General features: G+C 35.7%; 1 protein-coding gene across 1 annotated transcript; it reads left to right on the forward strand.

Moving 5' to 3' along the window:
* Window positions 1–20103: 20103 nt before the first annotated feature.
* LOC126696261 (uncharacterized) lies at window positions 20104–21065 on the forward strand. The gene is made up of 3 exons (XM_050393030.1): window positions 20104–20237; window positions 20411–20552; window positions 20634–21065. The coding sequence occupies exons 1-3, from the start codon at window positions 20104–20106 to the stop codon at window positions 21063–21065; spliced, it is 708 nt and encodes a 235-aa protein (XP_050248987.1).
* The last annotated feature ends 1391 nt before the right edge of the window (window positions 21066–22456 follow it).

Raw genomic sequence — 22456 nt, forward strand, 5'->3', positions numbered from 1 at the left:
TAGAACTACTAATACTTTTTTTTTTTTTTTTGGCATAAAACTTGCACAAATAAAATTAGATGAGCTTGTGGAAGATGTTATGAATTTGGACATCAACAAAGAATCTATGGATTATAATCGTGGTCATAGTCAGGATTAGTTTACTATTTGATCAAATTCTTTCAAAATTGATACTTAGCATTTAACGAGTTTCAAGGATATTATATTTTTGTTAAATTATGTTATTTTATTTTTGTTATTTTGAATTTGGATTGAAGTGTATGCACTTCTTTTGAAGTGTAAACAACTTATTTCTAGATGAATGTTATATTTCTGTTGAACTATATTTTTTTGAATGTGGGTTGAAGACTTGAAGTGTATACATTGCTTTTTAGGATGTAAAAAAAATTATTCCTAGATAGATGTTATATTTAATATTATGCAGGTTGAAATGTGTTGTGTTACATTCATGTCAATCCAATACGACTCGTTTATTAAGTGTGTCAAATGGGTTGGATCAGGTCAACCCGCCTTCTTAACAAGTTGAGTTAGGGTTGAAGGATCATGACACAATTATTAAATAGGTCGAGTTACAGTTGAGTCATTTAGTCGAATATCCTTACCTCGACATCACACGAACCCGACATGCTAATCCGAATTGACACCCTAGGTGATATCATGGATTCAAGTTATATACAAAGTACTTTTCCCTGCATTTCGGGAATTAGGTGGTAAAGCTAAACCATAATAATTTCTAGACACATTTTGTTTTTTTTTTTTTTTTTTTTTTTTTTTTTGGTTACCAAGAAATAAATACACATTAAGGGTCTGTTTGGGATTTGCTTATTTTGCTAAAACAGAAAACTTTTTGTTGAAACTACTGTAAATAAATGTAAAAATTAGCTGAAATAGTACAATGAGACCCATGAATAGTGCCAAAAGTAAGCTGAATAGTAAAATAAGTTGGCAAAATTAATTATGCCAAACAGACACTAAGTGCAAAATCTCCACCACATGTAGTGTGTTATCAAATACAACAAAATGATAGGATTGCATGTCACCTCTTTTGGCTAAAGCGTCAGCATGTTGGTTGGCTTCGTGGAAGATATGCTCAACCCCAAGTAGCTCCACACCATTAATGAAAATCCTTAAAATATGCTCCAACAATCGATAAGTAGAGGCTCCATAAGAGCATTCATAATAGATGTTGTAAAACCTCTAAAATGAACTCTTATAAATAAGAGTTAACTGTAGCAACTCTTTTTTTTTAAAAATAATTTTTATTATCTCTCTCTTCCCTACCTCTCACTCTTCTTTTATTTTTTAATATGTTGGATTTTTTATATTATTTAACATGCTATATGTAAATGTAAAAATAAAAAATTTGATGTATGATATATTGTAGAATGAGTTATTAAAATAGATAAAGTTGCTTTTTAAAATGTTAAAAGCTAAATTATTTTTATCAATTTTTGTCTGAATGTGCAAGTTCGATCACGAATTATCTCAAAAATATGGTGCAAGTTCGATCACGAATTATCTCAAAAATATGGAAAACAGTCACATAGTCCTATTCCATACATACATAGATACACACACACACATATATATATATATATATATATATATATACATATGGAATAGATGGGAGTCCTATTCGTTGAGCCAATAAGAGATAGTCTTTTTAAAACTAAAGTTTAGCTAAGAAGCTTGTATTATGCCTATAGATGTGGTGTCTCCTTTAATAGTGACAATCATGGCTTAGGCTTTAACAACAAGCTTGACGTACGCTGGTGACACGTTGTGATTGAAATATAATAAAGTAATATGGCTAAAATCACTGCGCAAGGCAAAAAGGCACTAGTAAAAATCATAGGTCTCGGAGTCGGAATCACGTGAAATTTGGCAGGCTAAAGCAAAATGGCCTCCTAAGCAATAGTCATCACTTTGCCACAAGGTAACCCTGAAAATGAAAAATTCCTCCATTTAGGCTCTGAAGATTGCGATTTTAGTGTTTATAATAATTTTTATTTCCTTAATAACTTTTTACTCAAAAGTCAGAATAAGGTCCCCGCTTGTTTTGAGATAACTCTTAAGGCATTTAACTCAATTTTGCCATTTTTAGTAAATTTTGGTATTTTGTCACCTAATCGCATAATTAATGCAAATTAGGGATTTAGACGTTTCCTAATCATCCTAGAGTTTGACTTTCCTAATATTTATATGTTTTGTAGCCGTCAAAGGAAAATCAGATTATTATCAATAAAATACAGACTTTTTCGAATTCTCTCTCTGGTGGATTCCAGTTTATTACATTGTGGATTCAAGGAACCCCTTGTGGATTCGAGGTTTACAACCCAGAAACGAACAATTTTAGTTTCTATCCATCAAAGAGAGATTATCATGTGTGCTTTTTGTAGGCTTCCCACATCAATTAGTATCAGATCCTTGACTTATCCTGAGTAGTGGCTAACGTATGAGATGATAGCAATTATGGTGACAAAAAACTTAGCAAGTATTACGTGACATACAGCTAACACTCACAAATATTTTTGCTAGGATGCCGTCATTGGAGTATGGAAACAATAGGGATAACTGTCATGAAGACATAATTCACGAGCAACCTATTGGTAAGAAAATTTCACATAGGCCTTATAGAAAAATTGCAAGTTTTAATTGTTATTTCTAAAAGAAGATTTTCTTGATTGGTAATTTGATCTAGAGGATTCATTTTACTTTGGGAATATTTATTATGAGAGAAAAGTTAAACTTGCTTTGTATAAACTTAGTGGGTATGCCTCATGTTGGTGGGTACGCCTCACGTTAGTGGGTACAAATACAAACTGATAGAATTTGACAAGGTAAAGATAAAATTCATTCATGGCTAAGGATGAAAAAGATGCTTGCTATCAACTTTTATCCTTTGGATTGTGATGAAATTTTGCTATATACAAAACAAGATTATTATTGGCCAAGAAGTTCATACTTGAATTATTTTGAAGAGCCAAATATTCCACCATTAAACGAAGAATTGCATGTTGAAGAAAATATTGTTCTTAAAGATTATGTAGAAATCAAAGAACAAAATATAGAGATTTCTAAAGAAATTATTGAAGGTCTTGTTATGGAAGAAGATCCTAAAATCAAGATTATTTTGGAGGAGAATAATGAAAATCCTATAATAGACAAAGATCTTGAAGTCAAGATGACAGAGACCGTTGAGGAAGAAATTGAAGAGGAAGGTTTCAAGGATCTCAATGAAATCAAATCATATGATTGTCAATCTCAAAATCCTTTTATTTTGGTGGTAAGCGATATACCGAAGTTTATTGATTTTATTGGGGTTGATAAATTTGATTCAATTGTCAATTCTTATTTGGTAAATCTCTACAATAACATGAAGACTTAGGAAAAAGAAATTCAAGTTGATTTGTTTATTCCATTGATGAGTTGCAAGTAAGGAAAGAAGATCAAGGGGCTCAAGCATTCAAAGTATTTGTTTATTTGGAGCAGAAGATTTCAGATTTCAAAGATGGACTCAAAGATGAGTTTGTTTCAAGTGGAGGGGTAAGATGTAGGACATAATCTACAATTTAATTTTTGCAATTATTTAGTTTTGATATATTTATGTTAAAAAAAAAAACGTTATTTTAGAATTAGGTGATTTATTTCCTTGTTTTTAGGTGCTTTTAATGTTTTTTTATGTCAAATTTGGTTCCTGTTATAGATAGATATTAATTAGGAGTTATTTTAGAATATATTTTCTCATCGATAAACATTTTTTCAACATTATTGATATTAATAAAAATTCAAACTTTGTCTAGTGAATTCCAACACCCTTTCTCTCGTGGATTCAAGGTTTCTTGTGAATTCAAGAAACTCTCGTGGATTCAAGGTTATTTTTAGAAACAAATATATTTTGTTTCTTATTTTCTAAAAATAAACATGTTTTATTTTTTGACGCTTCCGCATCTCTTTGTACCAAGTACTAGTAGAGTTGAAAAGTACGTGTAATGAATGGACTATAGCTTGGAAAACTTCGTGGTAGATATAATCACACGATGTTAGGATTGATTAAAATATCACAAGATAAGCCCCTTCATGGGAGGCCTTAAGTAGGAGTTGGTACATCATAATTAATTTTTTTCCAGAGACCTATAAATACAGCGTGCTAAAACTCCCCATCATACGGTGTACTAGTACAGCAGCAGCTCTATTATACAGTATATACAGTACTCCCCGTTATACAGTGTAATAAAACTCCCCCATTGCTGGAGGCCTTAAGTTCTGGTACGCAGTAAACTAGAACTTATCCGCTATAATCCATTTGCGAATGTGTGTTTGTGCATGAGTCCACGTATGAGTTGCGTGCTAGTCTACCATCAACACCTGTAGGATACATTAAACGCCATTAACACCAAATAAAAATAAATAAAGGAAAATGTTGATCCTATTGGAATTCGTTATCTTTCGATGATATCATGCATAGTCCACAAACATCAAGTTATCAACTACTGCATCCAACAATACAACCTAATGTGATAAAGATAGTTAAATTAATGGCCATATTTTCATAGGCTGGTGTGTCAAAGAGCATAGTTTCTATTCACTTATACATGCGGACAAAATGGGTTTCTGCCCTTTTTGGGCAAAGTAATTAGCCTTTTGCCTTTCTTCCCAAACTAAATAGAGAAATGCCCTTCTTTTGAAAATCGAGTTTCTCAAAATCGAGTTTAAAAAAAAAAAAAAAAAAAAAAAAATCTGGAGCCCTATAGTGACGTTTTTAAGGACCTATAGTGACATTTTAAGAACCTATAGTGACGTTTTATAACTTGATATCTATAAAATCGAGTAATTGCCTATAACTCGATTTCATGGATATCAAGTTACAAAACGCCACTATAGGTCTTTATAAACGTCACTATAGGTCCTTGAAAACATCACTATAGGATTTAAATCGATTTTGAGAAACTCGATTTTCAAAAGAGGGGCATTTCCCTATTTAGTTTGGAAAGAATGGCAAAAGGCTAATTACTTTGCCCAAAAAGGGCAGAAGCCCATTTTGTCCTATACATGCTAGTTTAAAGAGAGTTCAAGTGATAATACGGACTATATACAGTAATTCAAACCTTAATTCTTCTAAAGAATTACAACAATGGGAGAGGAATATTCGAACCTTAATTCATCTAATGAATGAGAGCAGACAATGTTCTAAGCCACAAGTCTCTTAGCATGAAAATAACATATATCACTAAGAAGATATAAAAGATAACATGAAAATATGAGATGGAACACAGCACAAGATACAAAAACTAAGGGATATTATTAAATTCAACATCTTTTTTACATTAGACATAAAAGACATTGATGAACATCTTACAAGGACTAGTAATCTTATAAGGACTTCTAAGGGTTTTCTTTTCTCTCTTCACTCTTGCCTCTTCAGAGTTACAAGGACTCTATTTATAGACCACAAAGTTTAGAGATAATGTACATTATACATTTTAGAAGAAAGTAGGGGCCTAAGCCATGGATTTACAAGTGGCAAAAAAAAGGTAGGGGCTTGGCTAGAGATGTATCTTCCTCCGGATAAAGCTTTGTAATAGTAATAATTGTGAATGTCAGGATAGGAGACTTGTCTGCATGGGTAAGGTCACTCAGATATGCTTCTGATAAAGGATTATATATGTGACTGTTGAGGATAAGAGTGCTACGTCTGAAGACATTTGTGAGACCTTTTCTTTTCTTTTTTTTAAGTGTTAGAAATGTCTAGTCTCGTCCATCTCTTCCTTGGAACCATTCTTCATCAACATCAACATTGACATCTGGATCATGATTATGGTAGTAGGGATCATCATATCCCATAAGAGGATTGGGCATTTCCCAATGATCATCATGTGGCCACTACTATCTACAAACTTCTAGATCCAATATGAGAGCATGATAACAGGATACCAAAGATGTGTCCCAAAGTGTGTGTGTAGAGTGCCATCTGGATTAGTGACCCAATGTACTTCTACTGGGTGGAAAATTCCTTCTACCCGAACATCATTTTTGGAATTAAGCTTGACAACTAGACTTGCTAAAGTGATCTTGCTTCCAAATCTTGGGTGTTCTATGGTAGGATATTTTATCCATTTTCCATCATGGGCATCAATTTTTAGAATTTCAAACCAAAATTTATGAAAATATATGTTTCCACACGGGAAAATAAATCTGTAAAATTCTGGCTCAAAATGGAGGCACAAGTAATACTCATTGAGTAAATACCACATGTAAAGGTAATGTGCAACCGTCAAATTAGTTATCCAAAAGTCAAAAAAGGTTTTCCATGGTTGGTCTATATCAAGGAAAATAGCAAGGAAATGGCACTAGTGCTTTCTGAGGTAATCATGAGGGATTTTGATATTTTTTGGTTTTGGCTTTAAGAGTCAAGGTCTTTATTTGATCCTTTATTTCTAGGGGAAGGTTTTCTATCATGTTAAGGATTGATAGGCCAAAACCAAATTGACCCCCTATGATAAATTAACCAATTAATTTAGCTAAGTGAATTAATTAAGTTAATTAACATGCAAACCCGTGGTAGCACAAACAAATCACCAATAAACTAAGTATGCAGTGGAAAATAAATTTGACATGGTGATTTGTTTATGAATGAGGAAAACTTACACGGCAAAAACCCCACTAGGTGATTTTCAAGTCACCACTCTCGAAATTCCACTAATATCACAACAAGCGGTTACAAGTAAAGGAATCCCAGTACCTTATACCAACCTACAGTTGAACCCTTACCCCAATATCCAATTGGACTTGTTCTGTAGTGACTATTTCTCCTTTCGATGCACGGCTCCCAAGTACGTGGCTAACCAATGCACGGATCCCAGTACGCGACTTCAATCACCAACTAGAGAAGGTTGTTGGCTGCAACATTATTCAGTTTATCCACACGATGAAGATTAAGAAAATACTTGGTTACAAAACTCTACGGTGCACAAACACAACAACTTTTTCAGAAGAGATGAACTAGAGCAAAACTTTGTTTCTGATCACAATTTGCTTGAACAAACTATTCTCAAAACTTTGTACTCTTTGACAGCCCTTAAAATAGTCCTTTTATATGTTTAGGGTTAGGAGAAAAGAATTCCCAAAGACACATTCACGGATTCTAAGAAACAAAATAGAATTTCTGTTTTTCTTAAACCTCGACAGATAAGAGGTGTCGAGCAGCTACCAAAATGGTGTCAAGCACATGGGCTGAAACAGCTTTCTTAAGCTCGATAGATGCAACTGTTGAGCCAGCTGTCCAACTTTAATGAATTTGCATTATTCAGCTTGTTTCTTGGACAGACTTGAATGACTTCAATATTTGATCTTGAAACCTTGTTTCTTGAAGTATTAAAAATACCTAGATTTACCTAATTACAAGTAAAGTGCATTTTGTCAAAGGATTAGCCAATTACATAAAATAGTGACATATGTTCCTAATAAGTGAATCACATATGTCCTAACAATCTCCCCCTTTGGCAATCCGTGACAAAACCACAACAAAAAAAATGAACATATGAGAGAAGTCATAAATCACTGAACTCATATTCACAGAAGAAGGTGTCGAGAGATGTCGATCAAGGTGTCGAGCCAAATGTCGAGGATTTGGCTATCGACAGATATAGGTGTCGAGGTACAAAACATCAAACACAAGAGTTGAGGCTCGATCGATCCACCAGGTGTTAAGAAGCTATCGAGGGGATAGGAACTTTCTCAATCGACCCACCAGGTGTCGAAGAGGTGTTGAGATTGTGATAAGAAAAAGCTTGGAAGCTTGACAGATAGCCAGGTGTCAAGCTAGCTTTTAAAAATAGCTTTTCGTGAAGAGAAAAATAGAGACATGAATGTAATCAAGCACGTAACTCAACCAAGGATCCGAACACCATATTATCCTCTCAAAATCATCTCCCAACAACAATTTTAAGCACATAGATCCCAAAAACACACACACACACACACTAAACAAGTCTAACCAATTTTATACTTTAAAAACAAGTTAAAATAATTTAGTGAGCATATATTAACACATGTAAAACCTTGTGTTGGCCAAATCACATTGTACCTGCACTTGTATCAATAGTAGCAAAGAATATTGCATGTTGTGTGTGAAAAACATGTTATGATGATTTGAGATATGAGAAAATCACTTTAACTCACATATAATCATATCTATTTGATGGGGACTATCACTTTAACTCACACACAATCATAACTGTTTGATGGGGACTATTACCTTCGAGGTACATCCTATAACTCCCACATCTCCTAGAATACACACTTGCAATCATATTTAAAGCATTTTATTCTTTTTTTCTTTTATTTTTCTTTGCATATCTTTCTTTTAAACAAACCATGCATAGGCATATAAGAGATAGAAAAGAAATAACCAATGATGTTAAACTTTTGACATTGCACTTTTGCTATGCGTAAGCATACATATGTCATTTTATGATTGACGGGCAACAGTGGTGATTTTCTTAGGATTTTCTAGTCCTTCCTATCAAAATGAGTGATACGTGTGTTAAGTATAAGAGATAACTTAATCTTACTCATCACAAACAAGAGCCACAAAGCTCACTTGCTTAGTTGTGCATAAAGATGCTCATCTAAGTTACAGAAGATACAAAGTTTAGAAAACTTTGTTTCAATGGTTATCCAAGGTACACAAGTGGCAATGTACACAAACATACACTGTTTTTGTATTTTTTTTTCAAACTTTTTTTTATTTTTATATGAAAAACAAAACAAAGCAACACTGAAAAATAACCAAACAAAAACATGTTAAACAAAGCAAATCATAAAAACTAGACTGACTCAAAACAAAAGCAAAACACACAAGTTATGCAAAAAAAAAAAAAAAAAAGGTGATAGAATCACTTGGAGCCCTTTTCCTTTCACACCTTGGAAGAATCTTTCCTTTGATTAAACCCATGAACCGGTGGTGAGGGGGAAGAATTGAAACTGTTCAAGTTCAAAAGGAACATGAGGGCTTTAAGAAGATCTCCAAGAGAAGCAAGAGAGGATTGAAGTTGATTTTGGTTCCCATATGCTATCATGTCGTTGCTCTGTTGAGTGTCTAACCACTTATAGTAATTTTGTCGAGTATGACTGGTAACTTCACAATGATGACAGAGATGCTGCTTCTTTTGTTTAGGCTTTTGAGAGTTAGCCTTCTTAGCTCTAGGGTTCTTAGCTTCCTTTGTATCTTGCTTAGGGGGTGCTCCTAAGATAAATTTACCTCTGTCTAAGTTCTCACAAGCTAAATCAGTTTTAACATCATTGTTTTCAATTTCAACATTATTGCTAGGAAAAACAAAAACAGTAGTACTAGTTGAAGCAATATTAGAGGAAGAGAAACCATATTAGAGGAAGAGAAATCATACCCTAAACCTGTTCGATCAAAAGCAGATTTCTGAAGACTGAGCATTTCATCAAGCTTTGCACTTGAAGTCCTCTCCAATTGAGCTCTGACTTGAAATAGCTCCACTTCAAGCTTCTTAGTGTTCTTAGCCAAAACTATTCTCAAACCTCAATACTCCAATAGTCTGATTAGCTTCATTAAACTTTGTGGAAAGCTTTTCACGATCAAGTTCCACATCACTAACCTTCTTGGTGGTTAGGCTATAAAGTTTCTCATGTTTCTCAGAAAGTTTGTATAATTTCTTATAGGTTATATAGATATCATCTTGATCATCCATCTTCTCAAACTTAGACTCCGCCAATTCTTCTCTTTCAACCACATCTTCAACAATCCCATCAGTAGGATTAACAGTGGCAGTGAAGGCATTCAATATTCCGTCATCCTCATTGTCAAAATCATCCTCAAGCTTGGTATCACTCAAGGTAGCAGCAAGTACCTTGCTCTTCCCAATGCTCTTGGTATCCTTGACGAAGCCCTTTCCATTAGCATTCTTCATAAACTTCTTGAACTACCTAGTGATGTAGGACTTTATCTTAGAACCTTCATCATCTAAAGACTCATCTGTCTCACTGCTCTTAGCCTTCAGTGCCATGCTCTTGCTCTTGCTTGACTTACCAATCCTAGTCAACCCTAGCTCATAAATCTGCAGATTACCAACCAACTCAGTCAAAGGAATCTTGTCAATATCCTTTGATTCTTCTATCGTCGTGATCTTTGCATAGAATCTCTCAAGCAGAGATCTGAGCACCTTTCTCACAATCTTAGGTTCAGGAATAGTTTCCCTAAGATTGAACACTAAGTTCACCATGTCTTTGAGCTTGGCATAGAAATCATTGAACGACTCATCCTTCACCATCTTAATCTCTTCGAAGCTTGTAGTGAGCCTCTATAGCTTTGAATCCTTGACAGCCTTGGTTCCCTCATAAGTTGTTTAAAGGATGGTCCATACCTCCTAAGCAGTTTCAGTAGAGGATATTTTCTTGAACTCCTCTTTGACTTGCCACACTTTTCCTCTAAAGACTACAAGAAAGCTCTCATGCATACTTTCCAATATGCATAGTTAGTGCCATTAGTGCCATCAAATAAAGGAGGTATGATTAAAGACTGTCTTCTATCCATGACAAACAGGGGTCAATGGATCAACACAACAAAGATTAAAACCTAATTAAAGTGTGCCTGCTCTGATACCACTTGATAGGCAAAAACAAATTGACCCCTTGTGATAAATTAACCAATTAATTTAGCCAAGTGAATTAATTAAGTTAATTAACATGTAAACCTGTGGTAGCACAAACAAATCACCAATAAACTAAGTATGCAATGGAAAATAAATTTGACATGATGATTTGTTTACAAATGGGGAAAACCTACACGGCAAAAACCCCACCAGGTGATTTTCAGGTCACCACTCTCGAAATTTCACTATTATCACAACAAGCGGTTACAAGTATAAGAATCCCAGTACCTTAGACCAACCTACAGTTGAACCCTTATCCCAATACCCAATTGGACTTGTTTTGTAGTGATAATTTCTCCTTTCGATGCACGGCTCCCAAGTACGTGACTAACCAATGCATGGATCCCAGTACGCGACCTCAATCACCAACTAGAGAAGGTTATTGGCAACAAAGTTCATAAGTTCATCTACACGATGAAGATTAAGAAGATGCTTGGTCATAAAACCTTACAGTGCATAAACACAGCAACTTCTTCAGAAGAGATGAACTAGAGCAAAACTTCGTCTTCGGTCACAATCTACTTGAGCAAACTATTCTCAAAGGTTATGCAACTTATGTACTCTTTAACAGCCCTTAAAATAATCATTTTATATGTCTAGGGTTTGGAGAAAAGAAGGCCCTAAGACACATTCACAAATTCCAAGAAAACATAACAGAATTTCTGTTTTTCTTAAACCTTGATAGATAGGAGGTGTCGAGTAGTTGTCGAGCATACGGGCTAAAACAACTTTCTTAAGCTTGATAGATGCAGCTATCAAGCCAACTGTTGAGTTTTAATAAATTTGCACTATTCAGCTTATTTCTTGGACAAACTTGAATGACTTCAACATTTGATCTTGAAACCTTGTTTCTTGAAGTATTAAAAACACCTAGATCTACCAAATTACAAGTAAAGTGCATTTTGTCAAAGGATTAGCTAATTACATAAAATAATGACATATGTTCTAAACAAGTAAATCACATATGTCTTAACAAGGATATCATTAGGGACTATAGAGGAAGGGCCTAAAGATAAGGATGGATTTGTAATAGGATATACACATAGGGGTGAAGGAATAATTGTGGTGTAGGAATAATTGTGGTGTTAAGAACTTGAGGTTTTCTAGAAAGATAATCAGTGATAAGGTTATCTTTTCATTTGATGTGCTTGACTTGGAAGGATCATTGTGAAAACCAATTTGACCATCTAAGTAACTAAGGATGTGGGAGCATTTTTCTTTTGAACTAGAGCATTTTGGGAAAGGAGAACATATCCATTTCTACTAGAAAATTATGCCCAAGAAGATGAAATTGGAATTTTTCAATCCCATGTTTGACTGTAAGGATTTCTTTGAAAGTAGAGTGGTAATGTAGTTCTGAAGATTTGAATGCACCACTTTTATAACCACAAATGCTTCTTTTGCCATCAAGTTCTTCAAAGAGAGCTGCTGCCCAATATTCATCACTTGCATTTGTCTATAATATCCATTTGCCTGGTCCTAGAATCTGTAAAAGAGGAAGCTTTTTTGCTAATTTTTTCAATTGTTGGACTGCTTCTGTATACTAAGAGAGGCAACTATGTGAGGCTGCAAAGTATACCTTCCATTTGAAATGTTTACTCCCATTTTCTTTTCTGAAAGCATTATCCCTCGGGATTTCACTAAATTATAAAATTCAGTGAGCAACTTGGCATAGGATTCTTCATCTTTCGAGAACAAGAGGATGTCATCAACATAAATAAATGCATTGGTCAAGAGTGGCTTGAACAACGTTACCATTGCTTTTCGAAATTGAGATGGAGCATTTTTTAGAACAAAAGACATGACAGTCCATTAATAATGGTGGTCTGGAATGCAAAACGTTGTCTTATATCTTTCTTCTAGATGGAGTCTCAAAGAGTCAAAGGGGTCAACTGTGAATAGATGGGGTACTTGAATCTAGGTGAGAAGGTGTTGTATTTGCAAAAGTCCTTTTGAAGACCATCTGAGATTAGGTATTTGCCTAAGAGAAGATCTCTACATGTGAGAGGGGATCCAAGGACTTGGTGTTTAATGGTAAGGGTTGGAAAGATTTTGATGAAAAGAGGATTACTTTTCAGGGTCATAAGGAATGTTTCTCCATTTGTTGCTCTAAACATCTGATTATAGGGTAACCAAAATTCTACAAGTAAAATCTTGGGATGGAGAATTGTTGCTGCTACTCCCATGTCAAACAAAGCTATTACTGGAATGGTTCTGGAATAAGTGTCTAGGAGGATATGTACTTAGGTTATGGGGGTGAGGTTGGTTAAAGGGGCTATAATAGGCTAGGATGTATAGATGGTTTGGATTTCTAGTTTTGAGTCATCTTCATTATCTGGGTCTAAATCTTCTTTTAAAGTGGAATAGGCCATAACTACCAAAGTTGAATCATATCTGGAGGTCTTGAAGAAGCACCAATAGTTGGATATGGGGGTTGGTATACTGGTTCTTTGTCTTTTTTCATAGGAGAAGGTTCATTGTGTGGTCTAGCTTGGGGCTCTGGTTAAGGTGGAACTAAGTATGTTATGGCAGGAAAAATTCTACTTGATTTAAAAGGGTTATTGTCAGGATGTGTTATGGCTAATGGTTGAAGGTTTTAATAGGGAGAAATTGGTGAAAATGGGGAGGTCGATGATATAGACAAGTCTTTATATAATAATTGTCGAGGTTGAAAAGGCATGTGAACATGTATCGAAGGAGCCTGAGTAGCTTCTTTCTATGTTCCTTCCATGGATTGGAGTTGTAACAACAATTGTTTCCATTCTTTTTCTTTTTGCCCAATAAGAGGAAAAGAGACAAACAAATCTTTAACTGTGGAAGCTATGGTTGCCAATTCCTATTCAACTGCTTTGATTTTTCTTCTTCAGATCTTCAATAAGGGAATTCAAAGATAAGAAAGTATGAACAACCGTCTTAGCCATCTTTTGTTGATTATCCAAAATTTTTGAAAGAACATGATTTTGTGTCACAACATTTTCTGCTTGCCAGTTTAAAGCTGTTTCTGCTGAAGAGACCTGTTTCTTGGTTCCATCTAGATTGTTTCCTACATGATTTTTGATTTTCTAGACATGTTTGGTGTTGGTTTGGGGATGATCAAAGCTTTCTAATGGAGGAAAATTTTGTGAATAGGAAGGTGAAACTTGGTCAAACATATAACAAGGTGAGGGTTTTTATATATGGGTTTGACCAGTAGGAAGGGGTTGACATTTTGATATTTGGGGAAGGACTTTCTGGTAGTATGGGATTAATTGAGGTTTCTAGTTTTGGTTATGATTTTCTTTGCATGGAGAGAGAGAGGGAAGGGTTTGCTTTTTGGTTCTAGGATAGAGAACATAATAATCAAACTTTCTAGAGAGTTTTCCAAGGAGGTCAACTTCTGGATCTCCTGCTTCATATCTTTCTTTGAGTTTTTGCTAGGAAGAATTTTTCTTTCTTCTGGAATTATCTTCTTCAAAAGCTTCTTCTTCTTACTAATCAACACAATTACAAATATCCCACCATATGTGACCAGAAGGCAATTTTCCTTCATAACAAGGTTTTCCATTTTCACGAAATGCTTTAATTTTAAGGCCATCTTCACAAACATAAGACATTGATTGGAGCATAGCAATTTGTGTTGGGAAGACCGTTACATCTTCACAATGAACCTTCTCCTATAAAAAAAGACAAAGAACTAGTATACCAACCCCCAGATCCAACTATTAGTGTTTCTTCAAGACCTCCAGATATGAATATGTTGGCTGTGGATCCTGACCCTGTGGATCCTGACCCTCCAAACCCAATTTCATCATTTCTCAAAACCCTCACCCTTGAAGATTCAAGAGAACCTTTTGTGCTCCTAATAATTGATGACTCAGACCTAGACTTGTCTAATCTTGGTCGAGAGGAACTGTTTATGACAAATACTGAACCATAGGTAGAAGAAGAAGATGATGTTCTTCATCTTAAAAAGCCCCCACCTCCACCACCACCAATCTTTCCTCCACCACCCTTTGTTCCAGAATATCAAACAAGGTTGACTTATTCACCAACTACAGATTCAAAACATTTGTTTACTCTCGATAATGTTCCTCCTTCCAAATGGCATGATGAGTTCTTTAACATGTATTCTTGGTGCATAGCTGAAAGCTCCAAATGCCACTGTTTCCTATATTATTGCCAAGTTTGTTGCAAGGATTACAGGAAGATTACGAGAGTGGTGGATCAATTTAGGAGAATATAGGCAAAGACAAGCAGCTCAATGCAACACACTAGAAGATTTCTTCTTTCTTCTGGAATTATCTTCTTCAAAAGCTTCTTCTTCTTAGCAATCAACACAATTACAAATATCCCACCATATGTGACCAGAAGGCGATTTTCCTTCATAACAAGGTTTTCCATCTTCACAAACATAAGACACTAGTTGGAGCATAGTAATTTGTGTTGGGAAGACCGTTACATCTTTCTTCTTTGGTGGAGCTGTCAAGAATCTTATCTATATTTCACCATTTTCTTTTCTGATAAAGAGAGGATCATTTGACTGGATCGGTTTAGTCGCTTGATGAAGCATCTCATATTTGGTAATCCATGATTCTGGAAAGAGATAACTCATCTAGTATTTGTTGAGTTGTCTTGGAACAAAGATTACTTGAATCAATAACAGAGATGACTAAGATGAATAAATTGACATTTGCTAAGGAAATCTAGCTTGGTTCGACCTAGGGTGAGATTTATGAGGTTAATAATTGCAAAGATTTGAAGTTGAAAGGAATTTTGAGAATAACAAGAACTTTAAATAAACAATCACAAAATGACCCTTAAACTAAATACATCTTGTCATATCGAGCCCTGTTTTATATACATGAAACAGGGGTTGGTGTAAAAAATAACCAGTTAAGGGTATGTTTGGTAACTGTTTTTTCTCCTTATTTTCAATTTTCAAAAACAATTTTCTATTTTTGAGACTAAAAAACTTGTTTGGTAATCCAAAATGGACTGAAAACAAAAATTGTTCTCAAAACTCAATTTGTGAAGGAAACTGAAAACATGCAAAAGATTGTTTTCAATTTCTAATTTTCAAAAGTCAATGAAAATACGCATTTAATTTAATGAATCTATATCATTTAATGAGTTAGCATTAGAGTTCAAATCCTAGTAGCAACAGATTTTAGTATTTTTTGTTTTTTTCTTCAATTTTTTTTTTATTTTTTTAAATTTCAACTAACCAAACATTATTTTGATTTCAAAAATACAAAAAAAAAAAATTGTTTTTTATTTATATTTCCAAAACAAGTTTTTGAAAATAGAAAACAAAAAACTGTTACCAAATATGACCTAACTTTTTTTTTTTTGGAGATAGTTTCAACATATGGCATCCACTTTTGATAATAGTTCTTTATCATCAAACCAAGATACCAATCAGTTTTTTGTCGCAATTTTTATAAAAAAAAATTAGAAAAATCATTAAAACAAAAAAATCCAGGTTAGGCCTATGACCATCCTGCCATCAACGTTGAGCGGCCCCTCCTTGTAGCTGGTCTCAATTGCAATAGACGCACACTCACAGATTATATTATTTTCCGGAGATTATTCTTTTGTTATAAATCTGAATTTTATTTATTTTTCCTTAAACTCTTTCTTGGAAGAGTCCTTTACTCCTACAAGCAAAAGTGTATCAGTAAATTTTTTTTAATAGTAATTCAGCAACCTAGAATGGATTTTTGGCTAGCCGCCACAAGTTTGTCATTTTGTTTGGATACTAAAAACTAAATTATACATGCTTTGCTCTTTGACAACTTCTTTAATTATTTACAAAGCTTTTGGCGGATAGTGACCTATCCAAGGCTCTAAGTGTCTTATACGGCCGCCATTGTTGATTAACACGAAGATTATTTAGTGAATAAGTTAGTCGTGACTCGTGCGTGTAGTAACGAAATTCTTGATTACGTACTCAAAACGTGTTATTCACGTTTCAGTACGTAATCAATAATTTCGTTAGAAGACTGTTTTGAGTAAGTTAATAGCATGTTATTCACGTTTTCATTGCTTTGTTGCAAGTATTCTAATCTTGTCTAATTTGTCAGACGTTAAGAACAGTGTCCTCTCTTTGTCACTTGTTTCAATTCTCCGCTGGTATCACATTGAATAACGCTACTATTCTAATAATAATGAAACAAAAATTATGATCTAAAATTACCTTCATGCTCTATGCATGAGTTTGAAAACTAATTTTCCGGCCCCGACCCCTCGGGCTAGTGATGCGTAAATGCAATTCTGTTCCGTACGTTCTCCTTCTATGAATGTCAGAAATTTCAGGTCAAGAAAAGGAGTTACAAGTTTCGCAACCAATCATGATGAGGATATTACGGTGCGATTGGTATTCTATGTCTATTTTTATTTTAGTCACAAATCCTAGGTCAGAAGTATTTTAAGTCCTCTAGCCTATGGGTAGAAAAAAATTAAGTTTTAAACTATGAACTGGATTCAAGGATTTGGTTATGCAGGAGGAATTTGTTAAGCATCTTATGTTGATACTGTATTTTGTTTACTCTCGTTTTGCGTGCTAAAATTGCATCTTGGCCATAAAAATTGATCAAACTACCATTTTGACCTTAGGATTAAGGGATGGAGCATTAAACTTTTCAAATTTAAGGTCAAAATGCCCATATTATCCAGACTTTGACCGAATTGACCTACAGTCAAACATGGTGAAAAATTCACCCAAATGCTAAAATTCGTCTTTTTACACTAAGATTAATATTTTCAAACATTTCTCAAATTTTTTATCAAGTTTGACCGCGATCAACTTGAGCTTGACCAAAAATCTAATTGTAATAAGGATAAGTTTGAGCCATATTGTGCATGATTGAATTTCCTTGAATCTAAACTTGAAATCCAAGATCTGTCTGTCTTGCATACTTGTTATCCATTTTTCATGGCCAAACTTTAGTTTGTCTTCACTTGCTAAATGATTAGATCATTCAATTTGTGCTTGAACCATGCAGATGCTTGGATTATGTGACTATATGGTTGTGATGACATAATTTCCATTGGACCTACGTTGGAATGTAATATACATTAGGTCCGTTTGAATTGAACTTATTGTTGCTAAAACTGAAAACTGAAAACTGAAAAATGAAAACACTGTAGCAAAATAATTTTTAAATGTGTAAATAGTGTCGTGGGACCCATTTTTAATATTTTTTTAATGTATAAACAGTACTGCTACAGTGAAGAACAGTATGTGAACAGTGACGGAACAGTATGTAAACAGTAAAAATTGTCTCCTAAACAGTAAAATCACTGTTCATGCGAGAAAAAAAAAAAAAAAAAAAAAAAAAAAAAAAGACTGAAAACGTGTTGCAAAACGTAAACGTAGGATTAAGTTGAATCCAAACGCCCTCATTGACTTTTGGGTGATGCAATTTCTTATATCCACACAATTATACTATGATGTATTTGTCCTTGCACGTTAAAATCTTGTATGATATTGATTGCATTATGTGATCTATGCTTGTATGGTTGCATTATTTGATTTCCCTTATGGACAAAGTGGGTTTACATTTTAGCTCCATAGCTAACATTGTGAATCCATGGTCATACAACAAAAATGGTTTGGATAAGCATCTTTTTTAAAATGGTTTTCAAACAAAGTGGTTTCAAAAATTGTTTCCATAACGTACTATTCAAGGATACTATCAAAAACTCATTTCCAAATGGATTTTCACTAAAAATGTTTTCAATTCTCTAAAAAATAAAGAACTCGTGAGATTTGTATAAAATCCCTTTTTAGGATAATCTTTTCATTAATACTCATGAGATTTTCACACACACACACACACAAAAAAACCTTTGGGATTTTTTTTTTTTTTTTTTCATTAAAACTCATAGGATTTTCACCCAAAAAAAAAAAAATTCGTTAGGGGAGTTTTTTATTAAAATTCATGAGATTTTCATAAAGCCCTCTTTTAAGGAAAATTTCCACTAAAAACTCATGGGATTTTTCATTTCAAAACTAAGATCTCTTTTTCTCTAAAAAAAAAAAAAAAAAAAAGGTTCTTTCATATATGATACTTGGTCCGTGGCTTAAATTCATTAAACCCATAGACCAACAAAACCCAAACCACCCCCTCTCCCCCCCCCCCCCCCCCCCCCCAAAATTAAAAAAACTAACATTTTCCATTTTGGTATATTGAATGAGATATATATATATATATATATATATTGTAGGGTTAAGAGCCCATATCATATATTGGGCCTTGGGCCTAGGTCGAGAGCATGCGCATTTTGAAGAGGGACAAATGGTAATAAATGATTCAGACTCAAGATTTAGTGAGCAAGATACGAATGGGAAGTTGGTCCGAGGAGGAATAACTCCTCGGATACAATAAGTATTATTCAAATATGTATTCCAACAATCAAGGTGACCTTCCAAGAAGCTCCATTGATAGGGACATGCATCACGAACATACGAAGAGGAGGGGAACCCAAAAATATCTAAGGGAAAGTTGTTACCACCGCATTGAATGCACTACAGCTACTTTTTTGGCCACATTTATATGGAGAAGACCCTTGAACAGTGCTGCCTTGACTACCACAACTCACAGAAAGCCAGAGAGGTTGTTTGATTGGACAAGTACTCAAGTAAGGGTTCAGATGACCAACAAGTGTAGGATCAAGATGATCTGAAGGGAACTATATAATGTAAGGGACCTTTCATGAGGAAGGGATCGGAAAAATAGAGAAAGAATATTGTAGCAATCAAAGTTATACTTGTATCCAACTGTTATTGATTTGTATGAAAAAAATACCTCCTCGGACAGTGAATTCATTCAGTTTTATTTTCTTTACTCTTGCTTGATTATCTTTTAAATCCATACTAGCCGTTGTCAAATTCATTATGGCCTAGTTCTTCGACCCACTCTCTACAAATTTATTGTACTGGACTCACTAGGCCAAGATCCCATACACCTTGGGCTTGGGCTGCAAAACGTGTCCCTACAATTGGCACCATCTGTGGGAAGAAATTGTGTAATAGTGAGTTCAACGTTTAACTATGGTAGGATCAAGTCCCTATCAAGAAGAATCCATGGGTTCCAAGCGACAAGATGACTTCCTTAACCTTGAACGCAAACGAGATCGAGAATGTAGCATACACACCACACATACTGGTAAAAGTCTTTCTCGAATTGGGAGTCACATCTCTCAAGAGCAGAACAACAGAGCCATGCAAAGGGAGATTGACAATTTAAAGAAGAAGCTGCGCCATGCACAATAGAAACGAACTCCTTCCAGTTCTGACGTCTCCTCCAATGATGAAGAGGATGCTAGTTACAGGCAAAGGTCAAGAACTCCACCAAGCGAATCTTTCTCCTACGATGAAGAGCACCATCACAAGCAAAGATACAAGAGCTCGTCTCGTAAACGCCTGGGAAACGACGCTATGAGTAAGGCGTTGAATCAAATCTCTAAATCACCTTTCACGCGCAAGATGGAAGGGGCAAAACTTCCTCGGCGATTCCATCAACCCACATTCACCATTTACAATGGTCGAACAGACCTTGTAGAAAATGTGAGGTAATTCAACCAAAGGATGGCTGTCCACTCTAAGGACGAGGCTTTGATGTACAAAGTTTTTCCCTCCAGTTTGGGACCTAGGCGATGAGATAGTTTGATGGTCTGAGGGCCAATTCCATAGATTCCTTTAAGGAGCTCACCTAGGCTTTTGGCTCTCGTTTTATCACATGCAGTAGGGAACCTCAGCCTTTGGACTTACTATTGTCCTTATCCATGCGAGAGGAGAAGACCTTGAAAACGTACTCAGATAGATATTGGGAGATGTATAATGAGATAGATGGTGACTTTGAAGACGTGGCCATCAGTACTATTCAGGTTGGCCTCCTTGTCGAGCATGGTTTAAGGAAGTCTCTGACTGGCAAACCTATTATCAGTGTGCTCCAACTCATGGACTAGATTGATAAATACAAAAGGGTTGAGGAAGACCAACAGCAAGGGAAAGGTAAAGGTAAAGCGAAGGTTATCCCTCAAGGCAGAAGGGATTTCAAGTCGGACCGATTCAATAATAACCGACCTCGGAGAGATTTCGCTGGACAGTCAGGGTCTGCCAACACTCAGGCAGTTAATGCTGTGTTTCGAGAGCCAGTGCACCAGGTACTAGAAAAGATTAAGAATGACTCATTCTTCAAATGGCCAAATAAGATGGCAGGAAATCCCATGAGACACAACCAGAGCCTTTATTGCCACTACCACCAAGACCAGGGACATACCACCGAAGACTGCAGAAATTTGTGGAACCATTTGGACCAACTAGTCCGAGAAGGAAAGTTTAAGCAGCTCTTGCATCATTCTAGTGGCCAAGGGAGCCAAGCAGATTCAGAACCCTAAAGAGATGCTTCTTCAAGACCTCCTCTAGGAACGATCAATGTCATCTTTGCTACTCTAGGGAGAACCGGCTCTTGCCCCTCTAGAGTGATGTCCGTGGCTCAGTTACATGCCTAAGGTGCTAATTTAGGGCCAAAGAAGGCTAAGATGGATATCCCACCTACATTGAGTTTATCGGACGAGGACAAAATTGGGACCATCTAGCCACATGATGACACTTTAGTGATCACGCTTAGGATCGGGGGGTATGTCGTGAAGAGGGTGATGGTGGACCAGGGCAATGCAATCGAGATCATGTACCCCAACTTGTACAAGGGGCTGAACTTAAGGCCCGATGTGACAGCTTACGACTCTCCTTTGGTGAGCTTCGATGGGAAGACTGTCATCCCAAGGGGTCAAATCAAACTACCCATGCAAGCAGAAGTGGTGGAAGTAAATTTCATCGTGATGGATGCTTATTCTCCCTACATGGCCATTATAGCCAAACCCTGGCTTCATGCCCTAGAGGCCGTCTCTTCCACTCTGCACCAAAAGGTGAAACATCCGTCAGGGGGTCGCATTGAATAAATCATGGGGTGTCAATCCATAGCTAGGCAATGACTGATGGCTGCCATCTTACATAAACCCAAAGTAGAGTCCTCGGCTTCTAATTAAAGGGGCTTATAGCAATTAAAAGCTCCGGGGTTGCCTATCAATGGATCAGCCGAGGAGGCCAAATGTGAAGATTTGGAAAAGGTTGTTATAGGTGACGATCCGGAGAAGTTCTTTCAGGTTGGGGCTCAGCTACCTCCTGAGGAGAAGGAAAAGCTGGTAGAATTCCATAATAGAAACGTTGATGTGTTTGTATGGGATGCTTATGAAGCCCCGAGGGTGGATCTAAACTTCATCTGTCATCATCTAAATTTTAATCCATCCATCATCCCCAAAAAGTAGTCACCTCGACATCCGTCCAAGAAACATGCAGATGCTGTTAGAGATAAGGTGATGAAACTCAAGCAAGCAGGGGCTATCAAGGAAGTTTTCTACCCTGAATGGCTGGCCAATACTGTGGTGGTGAAAAAGAAGAATGGGAAGTGGCGAGTGTGTGTGGACTTCATAGATCTGAATAAGGTTGCCCAAAGGATCCATTCCCTATGCCTTGAATAGATCAATTGGTAGATGCAACGGTGGGCCATCCTCGGATGAGCTTCTTAGATACCATTCAAGGGTATCATCAGATACCACTTGCCCTGGACGATCAAGAAGAGACAGCTTTTGTCTCTTCCATTGGAAACTACCACTACAAGGTGATGCCTTTTAACTTAAAAAATACAGGGTCTACCTATCAAAAGATGATGATGAGAATGTTTGAAACCACAATTAGGCAAAAGTATTGAAATCTATATATATGACAT

The sequence above is a fragment of the Quercus robur genome, chromosome 8 (genome assembly GCF_932294415.1).
Source record: "Quercus robur chromosome 8, dhQueRobu3.1, whole genome shotgun sequence".
NCBI classification, from domain to species: Eukaryota; Viridiplantae; Streptophyta; class Magnoliopsida; order Fagales; family Fagaceae; genus Quercus; species Quercus robur.